The sequence below is a fragment of the Battus philenor genome, unplaced genomic scaffold, assembly GCF_028537555.1.
Source record: "Battus philenor isolate CCGP_79_NKW_IND1 unplaced genomic scaffold, ilBatPhil1.0.hap1 SCAF_26, whole genome shotgun sequence".
Lineage (NCBI taxonomy): Eukaryota > Metazoa > Arthropoda > Insecta > Lepidoptera > Papilionidae > Battus > Battus philenor.
Window position 1 is genome coordinate 10,955,215 of NW_027181689.1, and position 20,353 is coordinate 10,975,567.

Here is a 20,353-nt window from a genome sequence, read left to right on the forward strand (position 1 = left end):
CGTGTAGAGGTGTGTAATGTAATGTTGTATGTACGGCCCAGCTCTTCACGGGGCACGGGGGGTTCTCTGAGTACCTCCACAGGTTCAAGCTCAAGGATGACTCCTCGTGCTTCTGTGAACCGGGCGTGGACCACACCGTGATCCACCTTGTGGCCCAGTGTCCCGCATTCGGGGGACTCCGGCTCGACTTCGAGTGCCAGTCTGGCGTAAAAATTAGGGAGGAAACCATAGCCTCCCTGATAAACGAAAAAGAAACCAAAGGTTTTTATTCCCATTTTAATATTTTTTTAATATCCTTTTTTATTTTTATGCTCTTCTGTCACTCCTCTTAAGATCTATCTTTCCTCTTATTTCAATTTACAAAGTTCTTTAATTCTTTTCAAAGAATTATCACAATTGTATATTCGATTATGGTATTTTATTTTTGTTTTTAGTTACCGGACTAACAGTTCCACGATCTCAATAAGTACTTTCTTCGTGGTTGTCCACTGTGATTATGTTTTTCTTATATATATGAGAGAGTTATAACGATTCTTCCGCGAATAGGTCTCGAACATTCTTTTTGAACATTTACCGGTTTGATGACTCCAGTTCCGATATAAAGTTTATTCTTAATCAGAACGCTTTGGAAAGAAAAGAAGAATAAACGGAGTCAGATTTGTAAGAAGGAGAAAGTGATAAAAGATTACTTATGACCAAAGATTTCTTTCATGATGTCAGTCAAGTAATTGCAGGGGTTAAGTAGGAAAACGAAGGTATTAATTAAATAAAGTATGTGCTTAATTTTCTTAACTTATCGTCATAACAGCTGTATGAAAGACCATATATGTCTAAAAATATCTGGCACGAAGTTTCTTTGATAAATAATAAGGAACATCTTCGGGTGAGTTACAAGAAAAAAAAAAATCTATATTCTAATTACCTTCTCAACGTAAACAAATCTCGATCCAAAAATACTTTACGAAAATCATAAGAGCCCAAACAAGTGCTCGTAACGTCCAAAGAGGGGCGGCCCTCTCGGGGCTAACCTCAGAGAGTATTATCCGAAATAAAACTCGGAGTGGCCGCCACCTATTTATGGATCCATGCTTACATTTGCGTTAAGACATCGATCGTAAGCCCTTGTGATCAACGATAAAATCGTGCTGACTTCAGGGGGCCCGAGGGGCGCTGAGGGGCGCTGAGGGCCCCCCGAGTACACTCGAGAGCGCTCGCCCCACTTTCAATCGCTCTCCGACGTCAATTTTCTGTAACGCCGACTGTACCTACGTATTGGCTTTCGCATGTTTGTTGGCGCAGAGATTATTCTTCATAAATAACTCTACACCTCTATTTATTTATTCATATTTCTACACACAAACAATTATTTCTAATTATTACACGTGTACGTGAAGAATAATTCCAGAACATTCTAATTCGATATAAACTAAAATGAAATTTGTACTCCCTTACATAAGGCCTATGTCCGCGAATCTCTTTGAGAAATTCATTTAAATAGGTCAATATTCTTACAGTGACTTTACAGTATTTTGTTAATTAACAATAATTATAATAAATTAAAAATAATAGAGGACGTCCATAGTACCAAGGTACCGTATAAAACTGACTGTACCAAATTTTCAACTATTAAATATCTTTAATTCAATTCAATGTAATATAATACCATAAAACATTTCTGGATTACCATTTATAAAATTCAAATCGCATATTTATCGAACAATATTCTAAAGATATATTATTTTATTATGTAATATATCAAAAGAGCCGACATTTTATGTAAAATTTGATAAGTTATATAAAGACACAATAGTACAGCCTGGCAATATTTAGGTGGAGAAGAATATATATACACTCTGAATTACAAAACTACTTTGACCACAACAGACAGAAGGATGATATATAACTTTTCATCCACGTGTACGTTGAAAGTGCTTCGAAAAGGTAGCGTGGGAGTAAAAAAGGCAGTGCTATGGCCACGCGTGAATACAATTAGTTCCGTCGTTGGTCGTCGTTTCTGCCCATAAACGCCCACAGCAGGCATGGGACTTCACAAAGATATTTTTGTGGGATATATATACCATAATCGCTACGCTTGGTTGCAATGTGGTATTATGGTACGCAGACAACGCTGCTGCCCATCCTTTTTTTTCTGTGGGGGAAATCTTCCGGTGTTCAAGATGCCCTGCCTCTGGGGGGAGGACAGGGGTATGTGGGATTCCTACACACTAAACCCCCACCCCGGTGGTCGTCCTCTGCGCTATACGGGGGACCGCAGTATCTCCCGGTCAGGGATCGCCACGCGGTCTTCCCTCGCGCCGTGCTATTTTTCGATAGCCCGTCCCGGGGTATGCGTGTATACGCTACCCCCGAAACCCTCGTGGTGCTATCACGATGGTTCGAGACCACGTCGAACCATCGTCCGCCTCAGAGTTGCCGAAGCTAGTGGGAGTTTAGGGCCCCCACCTAAACTCCCGCGACTCCGAAGGCCCCGTTTATGGGAGCACCATTCACCGGAGGGCCTTCGTGAGGCGCGTCCCTGCGCTGACGGTGTCGTCTCCTAGCGGGATCTGTCCTCTGCCGATCCCGTTCGGCCGCCTCCTTCTGGACCATGACGGTCTTACAGAAAGAGGCCACGGCCCTTCACGCCGATGACACGCTCAGCATCGCCGACTCGACTGCTGGCAAGGAAAGGTCCTGTCCGATCTCGTCTGCCAGGATCCGCCCCTCCGACTGCCACGCCGGGACCATTCTTTGCTAACTTGTTGAGCAATGGCAATCGTAATTAACACACAACGGTTCATTTATTTAACATTATATAACGGGAAAAGAACCCGGACCTACGGTCGCAAGTCAAACTACTCTACTGCTACGCTACCACGGCTCGTATTACTGAAGTATAGTAATATGTTTATTATTACTAAACACTACGGTCGTCTTCTTCTTCTTCTTCCCTCCCTTTTCCCTTTATTTGGGGTCGGGTCTCCTTACCAATTTGCGCCAGGCCACTCTATCCTGGGTTGTCCCTGCATCAAGTTGAAGGGTTTCCAGTTCCTTTCTGATATTAGACCACCATGTAGCTTTTGGACGCCCTCTCCCTCTTGGGATTTCTGGGAGGCTTAAGGCAGTTTTTACCACGTGGTCAACTGGTTTTCGTTGAATGTGGCCATAACTAAACACTACGGTCGTAATATAGTGAAAATATTTTAACAATTGGTGTAAGAAAAATTGTAAAAAATTATAAAACGCTGTCGTGCCTCGCATTTGAGAGAAGAAAGATCCGTATCAAATAGCGGCAACCCTCTCCCAACTGTCTGCGTTTAGTTTAAGCGAAAATAAATATTGTAAAAAAAACACTAGCGATACAAATTAGAAATAATAAAAAAAAGTTTAACGATTAAAATAAGTAATAAATAAATCAATAAAAATATGAACATATAACTATAATTTTCATTTATCATTTACTTACATAAACATATATTTTACAACACAAATTTAAATATGCAAAAAAGTAACGGATATACAAACTGATAAACTGAAATATAATGTAACTAATAAATATTTTAAATATATCTGTCGGGTATAATTGGTGTTAATCGCAATTTTATGTAATTTTGTAATAAGAATTGCTCAATGGGCAAAAACTTATTAAATTGTAAGATTGCTGATTCGTCTCTGTTGACTTTTTAGCCCACAGATGCCCACTGTAGGACATAGGACTATCCCAAGGGTATGTATGGATGTCCCGTGTTTTACGTTATTAGAACTGATCTGGAAATAGAATTAGGGGTCAAAATAAATAGCGGCAGAATTAGCACCCTTATGGGGGACGCAGAAATGTATAAATTATAACAAAGGAGATCATAAAAATAAATAAAAATTAACATCTGAGAAAAATAAGTGTGATACATAAAAAAGACATAATAAATAATTAGAAATATAAATAAATACTTTTAAAGATAAATCAAATGAGAATTATATAAGAAAACGTTAAGAAGGAAATAAAATAAAATTAATACAAAATGTAATATTGTAAGAAATGTGACAAAGAATTGAAGGTATGTTAATAAAAGTAATAAGATTGTAAGAATACGTAAAGGAAGGAAGAATAAAAATAAATAAAACAAAAGGCGAAAGGTTATTGAAATCAAAGTCTCTGTACCAAAAAATGGTATGTGATCAGGAGATACCACAAATTGGTATTATGGTACGCAGAGGACGTGCTGCCCATCCTTCGTAAACTTGTCTGTTATTATTTACTATTTATTTAACTATTGAATAGTGAAACTTAATATAGAAAGGTTACCTTTATTGATCTTGAAAAACTGTCTGTACCAAAGTTTCGACTGCAAAAAGTCTCTTATTCATTTGTAATAAAATGAATCAGATTTTTTCATTGTCGTAAAACTTTATTGAACTATTATTAATAAAATTCTAAACGCTTTTTAAAAGTAAATTAACGGAAAAAGCTTATTATTCAGTAAATAGATGTTTAAATGACAAGAATCTTTGGCAGTGATGTCGCCTGATTATTTTGATTTTATTTAGGCTATATCTAATAAAGTATATACGTATAAATCTGTGTTAAACTTTATGTGTTGTTGTGGAGTTTCTTCATGTTTCTTCTTCACAACTATAACACCCTGAGATGTAGAGTCAAAAATAAATATTTTTAAAAAATAAATAGAAAACAAGTTGACAATCAAGTTCTGTCAAATGTTTTTATGTTGAATGTACGTATTTTATCATATCTTATCTGTATCGAATATATACCATGGTAATATTTTCTTTAACAATTTTTTCTCAAAGAGTGATGTGTAAATGAATATATAGTCTACACATATATTAGCGAGGTTTACCAAGATATATTACATTATTAACCGCTAGATGGGGATATAAGTCCTTGTGTGTCCCAAAAATAAAATAAAATTACTAATATTTAAATTTCGAATCACATTCTTACACCATTATAAATACATTTAAAAAACTTTTAAGTTAAACGGTTTTTTGATGCCCATATTTTGGTGGTTGTGGAAAAATATGTACCTAGTCCGGCATATTGGAACGGCGTCCATCTTTAATTTTAAATTTTGACATAACCATCGTGTTTTACTAGTGTAGCCCTTTTATTTGATACCCATATTGAGGGGTTTAAGGAAAAATATGTAATCCGCCATTTTGTATCGGCGGCCATCTTAGATTTATAATGTTATTGATTTTATTATATTGTATTGTCATCTAAATTAAACGTGTGTACCAAATTTCAGATCAATCTGACAAGGTGCTTAAATTTCAATTTCTAATTTTGACCCAAACAAATAAATTCCGTACGGGTCGAACTAAATAAAACCGTTTAATATAGGAATGTCAAAGAATTAAAAAAAAACATAACATAACATTCGTGATCTAGATTTTTCTAGCAGTCTTGTAACATAGTATGATCAGGTCAATAAGAGTTCTATTATAATTACCTATGTTAAATAAATGAATTTTATTCACATTTTTTTAACAAGTCATAGATTTTAAATTAAAATTTTCATTCCGTATTAGACAGCTTATAAAACCTGAGAGGTCATATAAAAAACCAAATGGGATTTTAATTTATACAGATGCTCCCACCTTTCGTTTCCCATTGACATTGGACGATCGGTTTTAATCCAGGTCAAGTGGAAGAAGCCACGTATCTTGCCCGCATCAGGTCATTAAATAATGTATTAATATTCTTTCCATAATTAATCAGCTAATAAGAAAGTTGGTTATGACGAGATATACCTCCGGGCCTAGTGGCTCTAAGTCAGATGTCCCCAGGTTTTCTCATGTCATGGCTGAAACGGAATATTTACCTCGACTTTTGTGTAATAGATATTTACAAATGTTTTACACGGGGTGATTTGTTATAGATATAATATATTCACTCTGTAACATCTTCATTTTTTTAATTCGAATGCGACTGGCCAGTATCTTTTGATAATATATTGTCTGCGTGGACAGATATAAAGCTATATTTAATATAAATTTTTTTTAATTCTAAATTGTATCGCCAGTGTTTTTTTTACAATATTTTTGCTTTTACTAAGCGCAGACAGTTGGGAGAGGGTTGCCGCTATTTGATACGGATCTTTCTTCTCCCAACTGCGAGATACGAAAGCGATTTTTCATTATTTACAATTGTTCTTATGTGTAAATACAACTAAAATGTATACATATAAACAATAAAATTTGGAAGTTTTACTCAATTATACATTAGTTGGTATATTATTTTATTTCAAGTCGCTGCCCAAGCGCTACAGACCGTTAAATGCCTTGAGGTTCAGAACAATGTTCCGGGGCAACTCATCAAAAGACTCTGCCGTAGATTTTTTCATGAGTAGGTCCGGTAAGAACGGAGGGATATTAAGTTTTTCACATAAGGTCACGTGGTTACGTCATTTGGATTCGAATCGGGAGCAGTGTCTGAGTAAGTGGTGAAAAGTCTGTAGTATGCAGCCGTCACATGGGCAAGTAACGTTGTCGATTATTTTAAAACGGTGCAAGTATTGCTTGCAGTACCCGTGCACGCATTTAAATATATATGTAATTCTAATTTTGAAAATGCTTCTTACAATATTGTTATTACATTATTTAACATTCCTGAAATCATTGGTTTTTGGATAGGATGTACTATATATTCATTAACAGCAGATACATATAGAGATATACATCCATCGACATCAACTCTACGACTCTGAAATATGTTACATTAATTTATTTTATCTATTTGAATACGACAAGCTTGTAACTCTATTCAGTACAAAGTCTGCACGGACAGACTATAAACAATAATTAATTTATATATGTAGCAATTCCTTAATTTATATATTATCATTATATTATTTATTATATATATAACCATTTTAATGGAATCAGGCGTTACCTTGCGGAAGTCCATCTTAAGTAAGAAAAGGACCAATATTTAACCACTTCCGCACATGCAGTGGTAGTCGTGCAACAAAGTGCACCGCCCGCTGATAAATGCGTATGCGGCAAACAATGCGAAACACACAACCGCCATCGCCAAATTACTCAACACGTATTTCAAACCTCCACGGGGTATCTTCAGGAGTTATGTTATACCGATTAGTGCTAGGACTCTGTGTTTGGCACTAATCTTGGTTCTATTTTTACATATAACCATTTATTTTTAGATAATGTGTACCGTGTATTAATTTACAGGTACTATACATTCACGCCTTCAAATCTTTTACACCTATAATATCCGTTTGAAAGGAAACAGACTTGATCTACCTTTATCTACTTCATTTTTTTTATAATGACTTCCGTTTTTGGGACCTCTGGTTACCCCAGCCTTGTGTGGGGCAGAGGTCACATATTTGGGTAAATCGAGTTTTTTAATTTTAATTCTACATCGTCTTTCTTCCTTCATCTAGATCAGTGATTTCCGCAGTGGTCTATATTGACTCTTAGGGTCTACGTCAACGAAAAATAATTTGTGGGATCATGAAATGAAAATGGGGGTCCACGATAGTGGATCTCAACACATACACTGATAGTACCTATTTACTTACATCATACTATCTTATAATATCAAAACATTTACATTATTTATACAAAAAGAAGAAAGGGAGTTCAGCGCTGTTACCAATCTCCTAACGAAAACAAGAAACAGACTGGACATAATTAGTCGAGGAGATTTAAGATTTACCCTTACAAAATTGACGCCAAATGTTGCTAAAAGCATAAGGTACATCCTTCTCACTAAAAATATTGACTTATTGCTTATGTTATTATATTTATAGTTTATTTTATGTTTATTTAATGTTACGTATATTTTACATAACAGATACAAAATTTTATTTTGAGTAGTTTTAATTTAAATTCAATTGATAAATTTATAAATTAACATGTGTTTTTACTTTAAGTTTTTAACACTAAACTTCACTACAGTTAGAAATTTACAGGAAATCAATATCAGGTAAGTAGGGTGTCTACCCAACACGGAAAAACATGGCAAGGGGTCTACGACACAAAAAAGTTTGGGGAACTCTGATCTAGATCGTAGAACAGTTTTTTTAAACTAATTATAACCACTTTATTTGCAGTGATCATTTAAGTGAAGAGTTATGTCCAATTTGATAGAAAATGTAATCAAATTGAGCTGGCATATATATAATAAAGCCTTTTATTTAGACCTATACAGTACAATAATATCTGTTTAATACATACATATATATCTTAACTAAATTCAAATATTTTCCATATATATAAGTTGTTTTATAATTTTTTGTAAGTCCATTTACCAGTTGGCAAAGGGCTATTCCATCTCCATCCTACTTTATCTCCGGTCACTCTGCTCCATGTTACTCGTGATTTTTAAATATGAGAACATTTAGAGCTGCAATATATATTTTTCTTTTGTTGTTGAAGTGCTGAGATCTTTATGCCCCACGAGGATCAGTCGACTGAGCTGTTATGCGTTCAATTCAACACAAAGCTACGATGGTTAAAGTTGCCAGATTTAAAAAAAATAACCAACAAAATCTAACAGAATGTTTTTTATCATTAAAAAAAACTGTAGTTTAAGAAAGCAATACATTCCCACGCTGTATTAATATGAGGTGACATGAGTACAGGCCCCTCGTCTCGTAATAGATAATTCAATGTAAAGAAAAACACTTGCCAGATAGTTAAACTTATAATATCACAGAACAATAAATCTCAATCTGTGTTACAAATATTTCCTTTGCTGAACAGCGGTTGAAGCGAGACGTCCGCTCGGTAGCGCTGCGAGTCAGAGAGAGAGAGCGAGATGTACCGAGCGTAAGAAGGGGCATGCGAAAACAGATGCGTTCATAGATAATAAATTTGGATGCGTTCTAATGAACGCCACAAATAAATATTTTTTTTAGAAAAATTACGACTAGATTAAAAAGTAGCCATAATATCATATCAGCAAAGGAGCAAGTCTTACTTCAAAAATTCCGCGATTAGCGCTGCCAGCATGCAGTAGTTATAATGCGACAAATATGAGAAGGCCAGTTGAAAGCTTTCACGAATAGAAACAATACAAAGTTGACAACAATACAAAGATGTATTGTGAAATAAAAAGCTTTTTAATCTCAACTAAGAATTTATACTTAACGTTTTTAAGGAGATATTTTAAATTTACTATATGATAAACTAGCTTATCCTGCAAACGTTTTGCAAAAATATTAAAGTTTTTAATTAACAAAAAAAATAAGGGTTGATCGTAGAGGGGTGAAATTTTAGGGTTGTATGTACTTTTGTATGCTGTATTATAAAAAAATAAAAACCAAAAATTACGTCTAAAAAAATTTAAGGGTTGACCACACTTAACATTTAGGGAATGACAAATAGATGTTGTCCGATTCTCCACCCTGGCCGATATGCGCGCTAAGATTCACGAAAATCGGTCAAGCCGTTTCGGAGGAGTTCAATCACGCACACCGTGGCACGAGAATTTTATATATTAGATTGAAGATCATTTTAAGATAGCTTATTGTAAAAGTAAATCCTTTAAAGGCATTTGCTTGCTTTTCAATAAAGGAGTGTAGTGTAATAGAGTCAACAGAAAGTTGTATTGACGTGCCTTGGTGGATTGTCAGTGTCATTTGGTTACCTCTTATTAACAGCTTGTGTTTTAACACATTCGCAGTGCTATTTGGATTTTTTACGTCGTATCAAACAAAAGTCGTGGGGTCTTTTAGATCTCGTAACGAAATGTACGTGTTAAATGTTTTTATAATGTATTTAACTTTAGCCATTATGTTTCCAATAGTACGTTAATAACAAAAAAGTCGATGGACGCCTACTACAAGGCTTATGCTTTACCTAATAGATTCAGGCGTTACTTTGCGGAAGTCCATCCTAAGCAAGAAAAGGACTAATATATAGCTACTTCCGCTATGTAGCAGAAGTCTTTCAAATTTCAAATTGTGTGCCAAATTTCACTCGGTGTTTGGCACTAATCGGTGTAACATAACTCCCGAGGATGCCCCGTGGAGGGGTGAAAAGTGTTGAGTGAATTAACGGTGGTAGTTGTGTTTCGAATTGTTTGCCGCACGCGCATTTATAAGCGGGCTGGCGGACGGTGCACTTTATTGCACGACTACTGCTACATAGCGGAAGTAGCTATTCATTAGTCCTTTTCTTACTTAGGATGGACTTCCGCAAAGTAACGCCTGAATCCATTAGATAATTAAGGGAAGGTTTATTGAGATCATCGATGGTCATCACGCGTTTTTTTAGTATCTATGTTCATACTTAGAGTCCTTGTCTTTATTTTCACATTAACGTCCCTCACGTTTTGCATGTTACATTGTTTAACCCTTAAATGCATGGCTTATATGTATAAATTAATAAAAATATATATATTTACCTTGCAGATAAGTACACTAAAATGCAGGGAAAAATAGAAAAAATATATATATAATATTTATTATACTTATTTTTTTAAAAACCTTAGATTGTAGATGTACAACACTGTGCATTTACTTTTAAGTGTAGTACTCGTTTTACGTTTAAGTAGTATTTTGTAGTTTTACATCATTATGCATTTAAGGGTTAAGTAAAAAAGTACATATCTCAATCTATTTTAACAACGCTACAACAATGTCCTGATTTTAAGATTACGTTTCGTGCGATCACCTCATCCCTACTCCATATAACCATCCTGCTAGAAGGAGCGACGTTGTCACACTCTTCAGCTAGCACTCAAACGGTACTTGACCGTTCTGAATATATAACGAGATTCATGAGTGCCCAGAAGTGTTGTATCGCGTGTCGCCCTTTCGGATTTTAAGATTGAAATCGACAACATTACACTATGTCAAATTATGACATATTTATATATATACTAGCTGATCCCGCAAACGTTGTTTCGCAAAAAAAAAAATAAAGTTTTTAATTAACAAATGTAAGATAATGGTTGATCGTAGAGGGGTGAAAATTTAGGTTAGTATGTATTTTTATATGCTGTATCATAATAAAATAAAAACGATAAAAATTGTATAAAAAATTAAAAATAAAATTTAGGAGTGGACCACCCTTATCACTTAGGGGTATGGAAAATAGATAGTAGCCGATTCTCAGACATACTGAATACGCATGTAAAATTTAGTAAAAATCGGTCAAGCCGTTTCGGAGGAGTTCAAGTTCGAACACCGTGACACGAGAATTTTATATATTAGATACGTAGTAATATTTATCATGAATAAATAAATAAATAAAGCATCGCATGAGTAGATAATATTGATCCCTAATAAGAAAAGAGGTCTTCAAGAATCACAGTAGTAGCTCTAATCTCGCTATTGTCTATTGTCTCATGTGAAGTTTTTCCTGTTAGCCTTGCGGCTTTTACAGCTTCATCGGAAACGAGTTCTGGGAACGGAGGGGTCCGTGAACTATATAAAATTTACAGGATTCGAGTTTCCGAACGCGTATCAGTACTCGGCGGGGAGACGAGGAAGTCACAAAGGTAGTGGCCGCGAGATAGTAGCAGCGGGGCTCACCCAGCCAGCCTTCGAGGACACAAACCCAGCGCGACCCAGACGACCGGCAGAACTTGCGGCTAGCGCACCTAAGTAAGTATCTCTGTCTAGTCAGTGTTACTGATAGTGTTCTGAATGAGGATATTTAATTGAATTAGTCGTTATTTTACGGAAGTCCATCCTAAGTAAGAAAAGTACTAATATTTAGCCACTTCCGCACATGCAGTGGTAGTCGTGCAACAAAGTATGACTCTGTGTTTGGCACTAATCGGTGTAACATAACTCCTGAAGATGCCCTGTGGAGGGGTGAAACACGTGTTGAGTAATTTAACGATTGTAGTTGTGATTCGCATTGTTTGCCGCATACGCATTTATCAGCGGGCTGGCGGGCGGTGCACTTTGTTGCACGACTACCACTGCATGTGCGGAAGTGGCTAAATATTGGTCCTTTTCTTACTTACTGAATGAGGAGTTTAGTGTGGAGTGCAGCGTGGACCACTCGGCAATCTAAGGAAGGATACTGATCCTACCTCGGATCGCCCACGCTGTTTGCAGTGGCGGCGTGGGAGGCCGACGCCGTTTACATAACGGACGGTTGGAAGTGTGGTGAATGGTTTTTGGGCATCGCACGCGTTTTTTCGTGCGTTGAGCGGTCGCCAGTGGAGTGGTTGCTGTAGTTGGTGAGTTATCGCTTGCAGTGTAGTGAGTGTGGTGAGTTGAATGTGGGAACCCTGCAATAGGATCTGTAAGGACGTCTTTAGGATGCCTTACGAGGTAACGCCTAATCTCGCATTAGCTTCACCGTATCAAAATTTGACGATGTATTGACTTGACCACGAACAATATTGAGGGCGCAACGGTATATCTTTTTTAATATCCAATTCCACTCCTTTGGGGGCCTCTCGTTCTCCTATCTTAAATCTACGACAAAGACTTTTTTAAAATAGTTTTTCAGCAAAATTATTAGCGTTCTTTTCTTCATTTACAAGTCCTTTTACTACATCTTCTTTCATTCTTTACATCATCTTCTATACTCTTTTATTTTATGCACACGCATTCTTTTGGTATCACGATTTAGTTCACAATATTATATTTATATATTTTTTAAATGTTTTAGTAGAGACAGTCGAAATACCACTACGTCACATTTTTCTGCCGTAGACCATACTTCTATAGTATATGAGACACGACAGTGTCTGAAAAATATGTTTACATTGTGAAACTTTGTACAATTCTTTTCTTCGTGCCCTATGTATATTTTGGGGATATACTACCAAGGAGGTTCTAAGTAAGAACCTCTCATAATTCTTTCCAGAGGGAGGGGATCTTGATTCTGCAGAAGATAAGTAGTTATCGTCGTCATATAAGCCATAGCATGCCCACAGCTGGACATAGGTCTCCCTGTAGATTATCCTAAAATTACCGTTTGGAAGCTTGCTCCATACAGTGTCTTTCAACGATCTTAACAAGGTTGTATGTCCACGTTAAGGTGAAAAAAGTGCTATTCAAAATCAAATCAAAATATTTTATAAATAGTAATTTATCAACAATTCGAAGTACACCTATCCCCTGATTTACACGGTACTTGTTTTACACGTTTTCGCTTTTACACGGTTTTCCAAAAAAGTTTTTTTTTAGTTTTTATCGCACTCTACTAAATGCTACTGTGATTGAACACGTGTGCTGTGTACACATTTCACGGGGAATCCCGAGCTTATGTGCTGACTTGCTGCACACGCACACTGTGTATGTATTTCTTCGCATAAAATTAAAGTTTTATTTACGGAAAATTGTATTTGAGGGAAAGTTTCAGTTACAGAAAGATTTGATTTTCCATATTCATAAATTACGAGTGCATAATTTATATTATTATAAATAAAAAAATAGTGTTTCCGTAATATATTAAATATTTTAACTTGTCAATGCATTTTATTTTTATTTCTGTGTACACCTAACAATATTGAAAAAAAATCACAATTGTTAAATAGCAAAATTATGCATTTTCTGCAAGTTTTTCGATTTACACGGTTTTGGCTTGAAAATTTTTAATTTTCGGTTTACACGTTTTTCTCAGGAACGTATCTACTGTGTAAATCGGGGGATAGGTGTACTAAAAAAAGAACAGAACAAAGGTACTCACAGCTCTCCATCTGCAGCTTACACTCCTGGGTGTCGTGAGGATAGATGAGAAAGTTCATGGCGCAAGACAGCTTGAGGGTCAGTTTCACCATATACAGGATGGTCTTATCCTTGTACAGCCACACGTAGTGGTTGGGTATTGTCATCGTTTGGAAGGTGACAGATTTCGCGTTCTTGAAGAAGGAGTCCGGCCGCCACATATGCTTCAGCCAGTCAAGATCTAGAAGTCTTTTCGTAACATGCATTAGATAAAAATCTTTTATACAGGATGATTGTTTATAAGTGTAACAGTTTAGGAGAAATATATTTAAATAATTGCTATGAATCAGATTTTAGGATTTGTTTGCAAAAGTGTGTTCATAACTTGTTCAAATATTACATTTTATTTATTGTTCACTTTCTATTCCGTAGAGAAATCACTTTATACTGTCAGAAGTTATTGGTTTCTCGCATTGAAATAGAATAAAATAAATTAATGTGACATATTTCAGAGTGATTACTTTACATAAGATGATTGGATATAGGTGAAAAGATTTTACAGTTTTTGGCTGATAAATGATTTATACATTTACCAGCCAAAAGGTTTATTTTAAGGCTCTATGGATACATATATATGTTTGGGATGTTACTTTTTTGTAACAATAATTAGAGGCGTGATAAACGATAAGAGTGTAACAAATGGGATGTCAGTTCGTGTTTCGTAATTTGTTACGCACAAATAAATTATTGATTTATTTAAATTAGTGTGCGTGCCATGTACTAATCAAATAGATTGAATTCAACCACTCTGTTAGTGTATTAAAGAATGTTTAAAATGTTGTAAATAAAACCTGTATTCAGAAGTCATGTTTTCAGGTAATCGCAGCCTGAAATCTTTCCAGGTTTGAGCGAAGAAAATATCCGCGGCGTATGTCTGAAACAAATATAGAGTTACACATTGTAGGCTTTTTTTCAAATCAGGATGCGTTTCCAACTTATTTTACATGCTACAAGAATCAGTATAAATAATTAAAATTGGATATTAAAATAATAAATAACTAAAAGAAATTAATTTAATATTTATTACTAACATAACTAGTAATAATACAGTATATTCAACGGCAAGTAATTTATTATATTCCGATCGACTTCATATAGACAACCATTGGATGTATGCTAAAAGATTTGAAATAATAAAAGAATGACGACTGATATGAAAAAAGTAAAAAAATTAAAAATTGTTTATATGTGTAAAATTATTTTATAATCTGTAGCATTTGCGATTCGTATTTCTGGCCAGTATGATCACAATATTTTTTTGTCAAATCATTTTTGCGCGTTCGAAATTCGAACGCCGATTTGAATTCGAACGCCATCAGTGATGTGTTCGCTGCCGTTGCATTATGTCGTGTATATTATAAATACTCTGTACATATGTGAATACAGCTTCTTTGACCACTCTTCGCTTTCACATTTACCTTTCACGTGCTCGGGAGGCGATCCTCCCCTCCGCTCGCTAATAAATCCGCATTTAAATGTATTAAATAATTAATTATAAGATACATACACAATACATAAATTATCATTTTAAAGATTTCAACTGCAAACAATAGGCCTTTTTCAAAGGTATGGAGTATATACCATATACCCCACGCTTGGGAGACGGGTTGGTGATCGCAGTCTGGCATTATGAAACACAGATGACGCTGCTATCTATCCTCTGGAAACTTGTGAGCAGTGACAATCCTATATAACTAATGCAAAAATTGTTGATTACATAAGATTGTTTTCCCGGAATCGAACCCGCGATATATGATCTCAAGTCTCGGTTCTTTACCGCTAGACAAACAAGCGGAATCTGTGAATGTCTATAAAATATAGTCACATACGTCACAAAAAAACTTAATTATTGACATACGGCAGCCATCTTGTATTTAAATCATAAGCACATAAGTAACTATCTTTTACATGATTTTGTATTTTAAAATCCTAGATATGACTATATATAAGAAAAGCGTATTGTTTTTTATTATAAAAGGGTTGCCTTCGTTATTTTATATCACTTCAGTCAAAGGACTCCCACTCCCACTGCTGGACATAGGCCTTCTATATATTTTAAAAAGGATTCCATAGATCCAATTGAAAGCGGCCTGTACGTTTTATGATGACTAACAAGTTTGTTCTTCGTCCAATAGATTATAAAAAAAAACGTTTGGGAAATCCCGTAAATCTAAAAATAATTATACTTATCATTAAATATTATGAATTTGATTAAAATTAATTTCTATTTTTATAAATTTTTAATTAAAATTTATCTACATTTTTTCGAAGTGCATATTTATAATTAAATAATTTTGAAGAAAGTTTAAAAAACATTCGACGAGGATGGGATTCGAACCCACGCGTGCAGAGCACATTGGATTAGCAGTCCAACGCCTTAACCACTCGGCCACCTCGTCATGTATATATAACGTCCAATTATAGATTTACATTTAATTATACAATTATTTACACAACTGTATTTTTATTTTCTTAAAAATTAAGTACACTTAAGACGTTAATTGTTAAAAAGTTTAAAAATTTATTATTAAATTTGACCTTTACAAAGTCACTTAATAAATTATTGTAATTAATTTTGGTTACATTTTTAACCACAATGTGAACTAATGACATTGTTAAAGTTTTCTGAAGACGCTTTATGCAAGCTGTTTTGAACTGTTTTTTGGAGAATTATGTTCAACAGTGGACATCATATGGCTAAAATGATGTAATTTTTATAGCATAAATTTTGCTACTTTAACTTTCATATGATAGAAAATCAAACGTTTTTCTTATATATAAGATCTATTTTAGATACAAAATCACATGTGCTTTTGATTCGAATTCAAGATGGCCGCCATTATTTTTTTTGACAGATGGTCGCTGCTGTATTCGCAAGCGGACGTTTCGTGAAGAATCTTGGCGAAAGGGCCACCCGTGAGGTGATCTACTTGTGTGATCATCCACGTGTATAGCATTCCAACTTAGGGTCATCCGTGAGTGATGAACTTCGTCTTGGTCGGTTTTTTTATACCTCCGTTTTTTGGGTATCTTTATTTCTCCCCTACCATGGTAAAGCAGTTACTATTTGTATAACTAATAATTTTAACACAATATTATTATTGTCATGTTTCTCTCCGATACATTTTTAATATTCTTTATTGTAGACATTAGGATACATTTAAATGGTTTCATAATAAATAACAAAATAGTACAATTGGCGGTCATATAACACGACGCAATCTTTTACATACAACCATAGTATTAAGATATATAAATATGCATACATACATACTACACACATATATATATACATATATACATACTACGGAGACAAAAATAAAAACCAGGTGTGATCGATATGCTATACATTATATATATACAAAGTCTATTTACAATCTTGTATTTACAATTTCGATCCAAACACAATAGCGGTGACTATATTGCAGGTAGATGCATGTTTCAAATCGACGTTCGAATTTCGAACGCGCAAAAATATTTTAATTCTCTAAGCTCACACGTTGGGTTTTAGCGAATACAAAACTACCTAGTCTAGTCATAAATTCTGTTACTGGCTAGTTACATACATTTAAAAAAATGTTAATTTGAATTTCGAACATTAACTTCTACAATAAAAGAATAGACTTCTTTCTCGCTATTATTGTATATTGTGTGTTTATAAATTATTTATTTTGAAAATGTAATGCAGCACTAAAGAGAATAAGATTGCAGTAATTGCACTGTAAGAAATAGGTAAGGTGCCAGCCGACATTTTTGATACAATAAAAAGCTAGGGATTAGCCGAATGTTTGTGTATCGTACCATCCAAGGGTACACTGAAACAATGTCTGTGATGACAATGAGAAATCCGGCTGACCGCGGTCTATTTAAGCAAACCATGCTGTTAATACAGTCAAGACCAGAATTCGTCGAAATCCCAAAATGAAGCAGAAAATCCTTAGCTAAGGGTGGACAATTTAAATAACTAGTTTATTACGTTAACATATCTTTTTCACTCCACATAATCACATATAAAACTTTAAAATAAAATTGTTTTTGTACATTATCGGATATTTTCTTTGTAACAGAAGTTACGGCTAGACTTTATACATACACGTTTTAACAATAAACACAAACGATGCTATGATTAAGTTAAAGTTAAGGCTATGTTAGCGGTATACTGGCCAAAGGACTGGTAATCAAGTGCAGCCAGATACAAGGCCTCTATCTCAACAGTGACACCCACATCGGTATTTTAAACTGGTATTTAGTGTTGGATTCGTTTTGCCTATGTGGTTGATTCCTAACGATAGACAATTTTGACTGGTTTGGTTGTGATAAGGGATTCGTCGCATCGGCAGAGGACAGATCCCGCTCGGAGACGACGCCGTCAGCGCAGGGACGCGCCTCGCGACGGCCCTCCGGTGAATGGTGCTCCCCTACCATAAACGGGACCTTCGGAGTCGCGGGAGTTTAGGGTAGGGGCCCTACACTCCCACTAGCTTCGGCGACTCTGAGGCGGACGATGGTTCGACGTGGTCTCGAATCATCGTGATAGCACCACGAGGGTTTCGGGGGTAGCGTATACACGCATACCCCGGGACGGGCTATCGAAAAAATAGCACGGCGCGAGGGAAGACCGCGTGGCGATCCCTGACCGGGAGATACCGCGGTCCCCCGTATAGCGCAGAGGGTGATCACCGGGGGGAGTTTTAGTGGATAGGAATCCCACATACTCCTGTCCTCTCCCCAGAGGCGGGGCATCTTGAACGTCCGGAAGATCCTCCCCACCTCGAAACCAAAAAAAAGGGGATTTGTCGCAAATATGGGGTTATATTGCGACAAGCGACCGCTGGCGGTAGCTTTCTGGCTGACCGGAGAGGTATATGCTAGGTGTGACAACTGCTCTGATACCATATCCAAGTAATAAGAGCCAGCTTTCCTGGCGTCCCAAGCGAGGGTCGAATCGGTAATACGTTCTTTGTGATGTACAGATAGTGAGTGATCCTTGCAACTTCATCACCTGCTAGAAGTCCTCAGATAGTGCTGTCAGAGATGGTGGAAGTAAGGCCTACCATAAATAGATTTCTGGCTTCAGGCGTACTGTATCCATTAGCATAACCTAACGATTGTCAACTTTAGGGGCAGTATAATCAACAAATTAGGAATAGGTCAGAGAGTTGTTGATATACCTAAAAATAGAACTAATTTAATAGCTCGTGTTTGGTGAGAGTCGCCAAGATTTGGAACGTGCTGCCTGGGTGTATTTTTCCTGATGAGTTGAACTCTGGAGCTTTTAAGAGTAGAGTGAACAGGTTTCTTTCGGATGGGCGTGTACCACCTTCGTCTTCATCTACACTTTCCATCAGGTGCGATGGAAGACAAACATCACACCCCTTAAACAACCACGTGTACTATACTGTTAATAAGGAGCATAATTAAGTCAAGTTCTGCTTACCATGGAGTTCTCGTCGATTGAATCCAGTCCCATGACGGTCACGTGGAAATTGACAATGGTGGGTTGATCGTTCTTTTTCGGAGGACGCATCTTGTCGTAGAGTTTAGGGTCCTCTGGTAGGAGGTCTTGAAACGTCAGCAGAGTTGCCCTGTGGGGTAAATTTATCAATTTTTTATCACGACAATTTTATAAAGTTAAAAGAACTTTATTTTAAAATCCAATATACGCCATTGCTGAATATAGGCCTGCATATATTTACAATAGATCCTATACAAAGTGGTCTATACTCAGCGTCTTCTAACGAGCATAACAAGTAGGTCTGTCCACCTTGTGGGCAGAAATCCCAAACTTAGGTGGCCTCAACAGTCATCTATTCTGTTTACTATGTAGCTTGTCCACTGCTACTTCAATTCGTCTAAAGTAGAAATGTTAAAAAATATAGATAAATAAGATAGTAAAAAAAGCATTCCAGGCGAAAATAGTAAAAGAAAAGAGGCGACGTATCAACGGTAAAGGATTGAAAAGGAGTTAAAGATCATGTGGAGGATAAAAGAGGAACAAGCGAGAGAAATTAAAAAGAACGAAAGAAGAGCAAGGAAATAAAATTAGAAAATGAATAAATTGTTTGAAAAATTATTCCTGATAGTAATGGTATGTAAAGGAATTTAAGATGATACAAGGAAAAAAGAGGAAATGAGAGAAATTGAGGAGAACGAAAGAAGAGCTAAGTAATGGAATTAGAAAGTGAATAAATTGTTTGATAAATTATCTCTGCGCACCTAAGGAGAATGTATGAGGGGCCCCAAATAAGAGGAGCTGTTATAAAAACCTCAACTTGTCAACGTTGACCAATGACGGCTACTTCCACTCTTCTACGGATTTCCTCACTTCTATTTCGTCCTCGTAAAAAAATCACGAGTATACTACGCGTCATGACTTGTCGCCACTTTGTTTATATAAATATTTACCTATTTTGTCTCAATGTTAAAATTTTTAATTTTCACTGTATTTATTATCAATTTTAACTATATCAACCATTATTCATTATTGAATTATCTAAATATAGGTTTAATGTGAACCGTTGTTCTGAAGGATTTTTTTTTGTGTAGATTCCAAGTAATTTTAACTGTAACATTACTCCGACGGCCATTTTATTTTCTAAATTAAATAAAAAAATACACATAATTTTATACCATTTTAGAATGTACTCGGTGAGTTATAGGTGTAAAAGCCT

The 20,353-nt window shown here is 35.7% G+C and overlaps 1 protein-coding gene and 1 non-coding gene across 2 annotated transcripts in view; both read right to left on the reverse strand.

Annotated features, from left to right (window-relative positions):
• The window catches only part of LOC137925222 (glycine receptor subunit alpha-3-like), a 48,695-nt gene that overhangs the window by 16,037 nt on the left and 12,305 nt on the right, over window positions 1–20,353 (reverse strand). The window contains exons 2-4 of the mRNA XM_068768630.1: window positions 19,120–19,267; window positions 14,474–14,556; window positions 13,645–13,871 (exon numbers count right to left, since the gene is read on the reverse strand). Coding sequence (XP_068624731.1) covers window positions 13,645–13,871; window positions 14,474–14,556; window positions 19,120–19,267 — 458 coding nt within the window. The remainder of the gene's footprint in view (window positions 1–13,644; window positions 13,872–14,473; window positions 14,557–19,119; window positions 19,268–20,353) is intronic.
• Window positions 16,000–16,081, reverse strand: TRNAS-GCU (transfer RNA serine (anticodon GCU)). The gene has a single exon. It is a non-coding gene; the product is annotated as a tRNA-Ser (tRNA).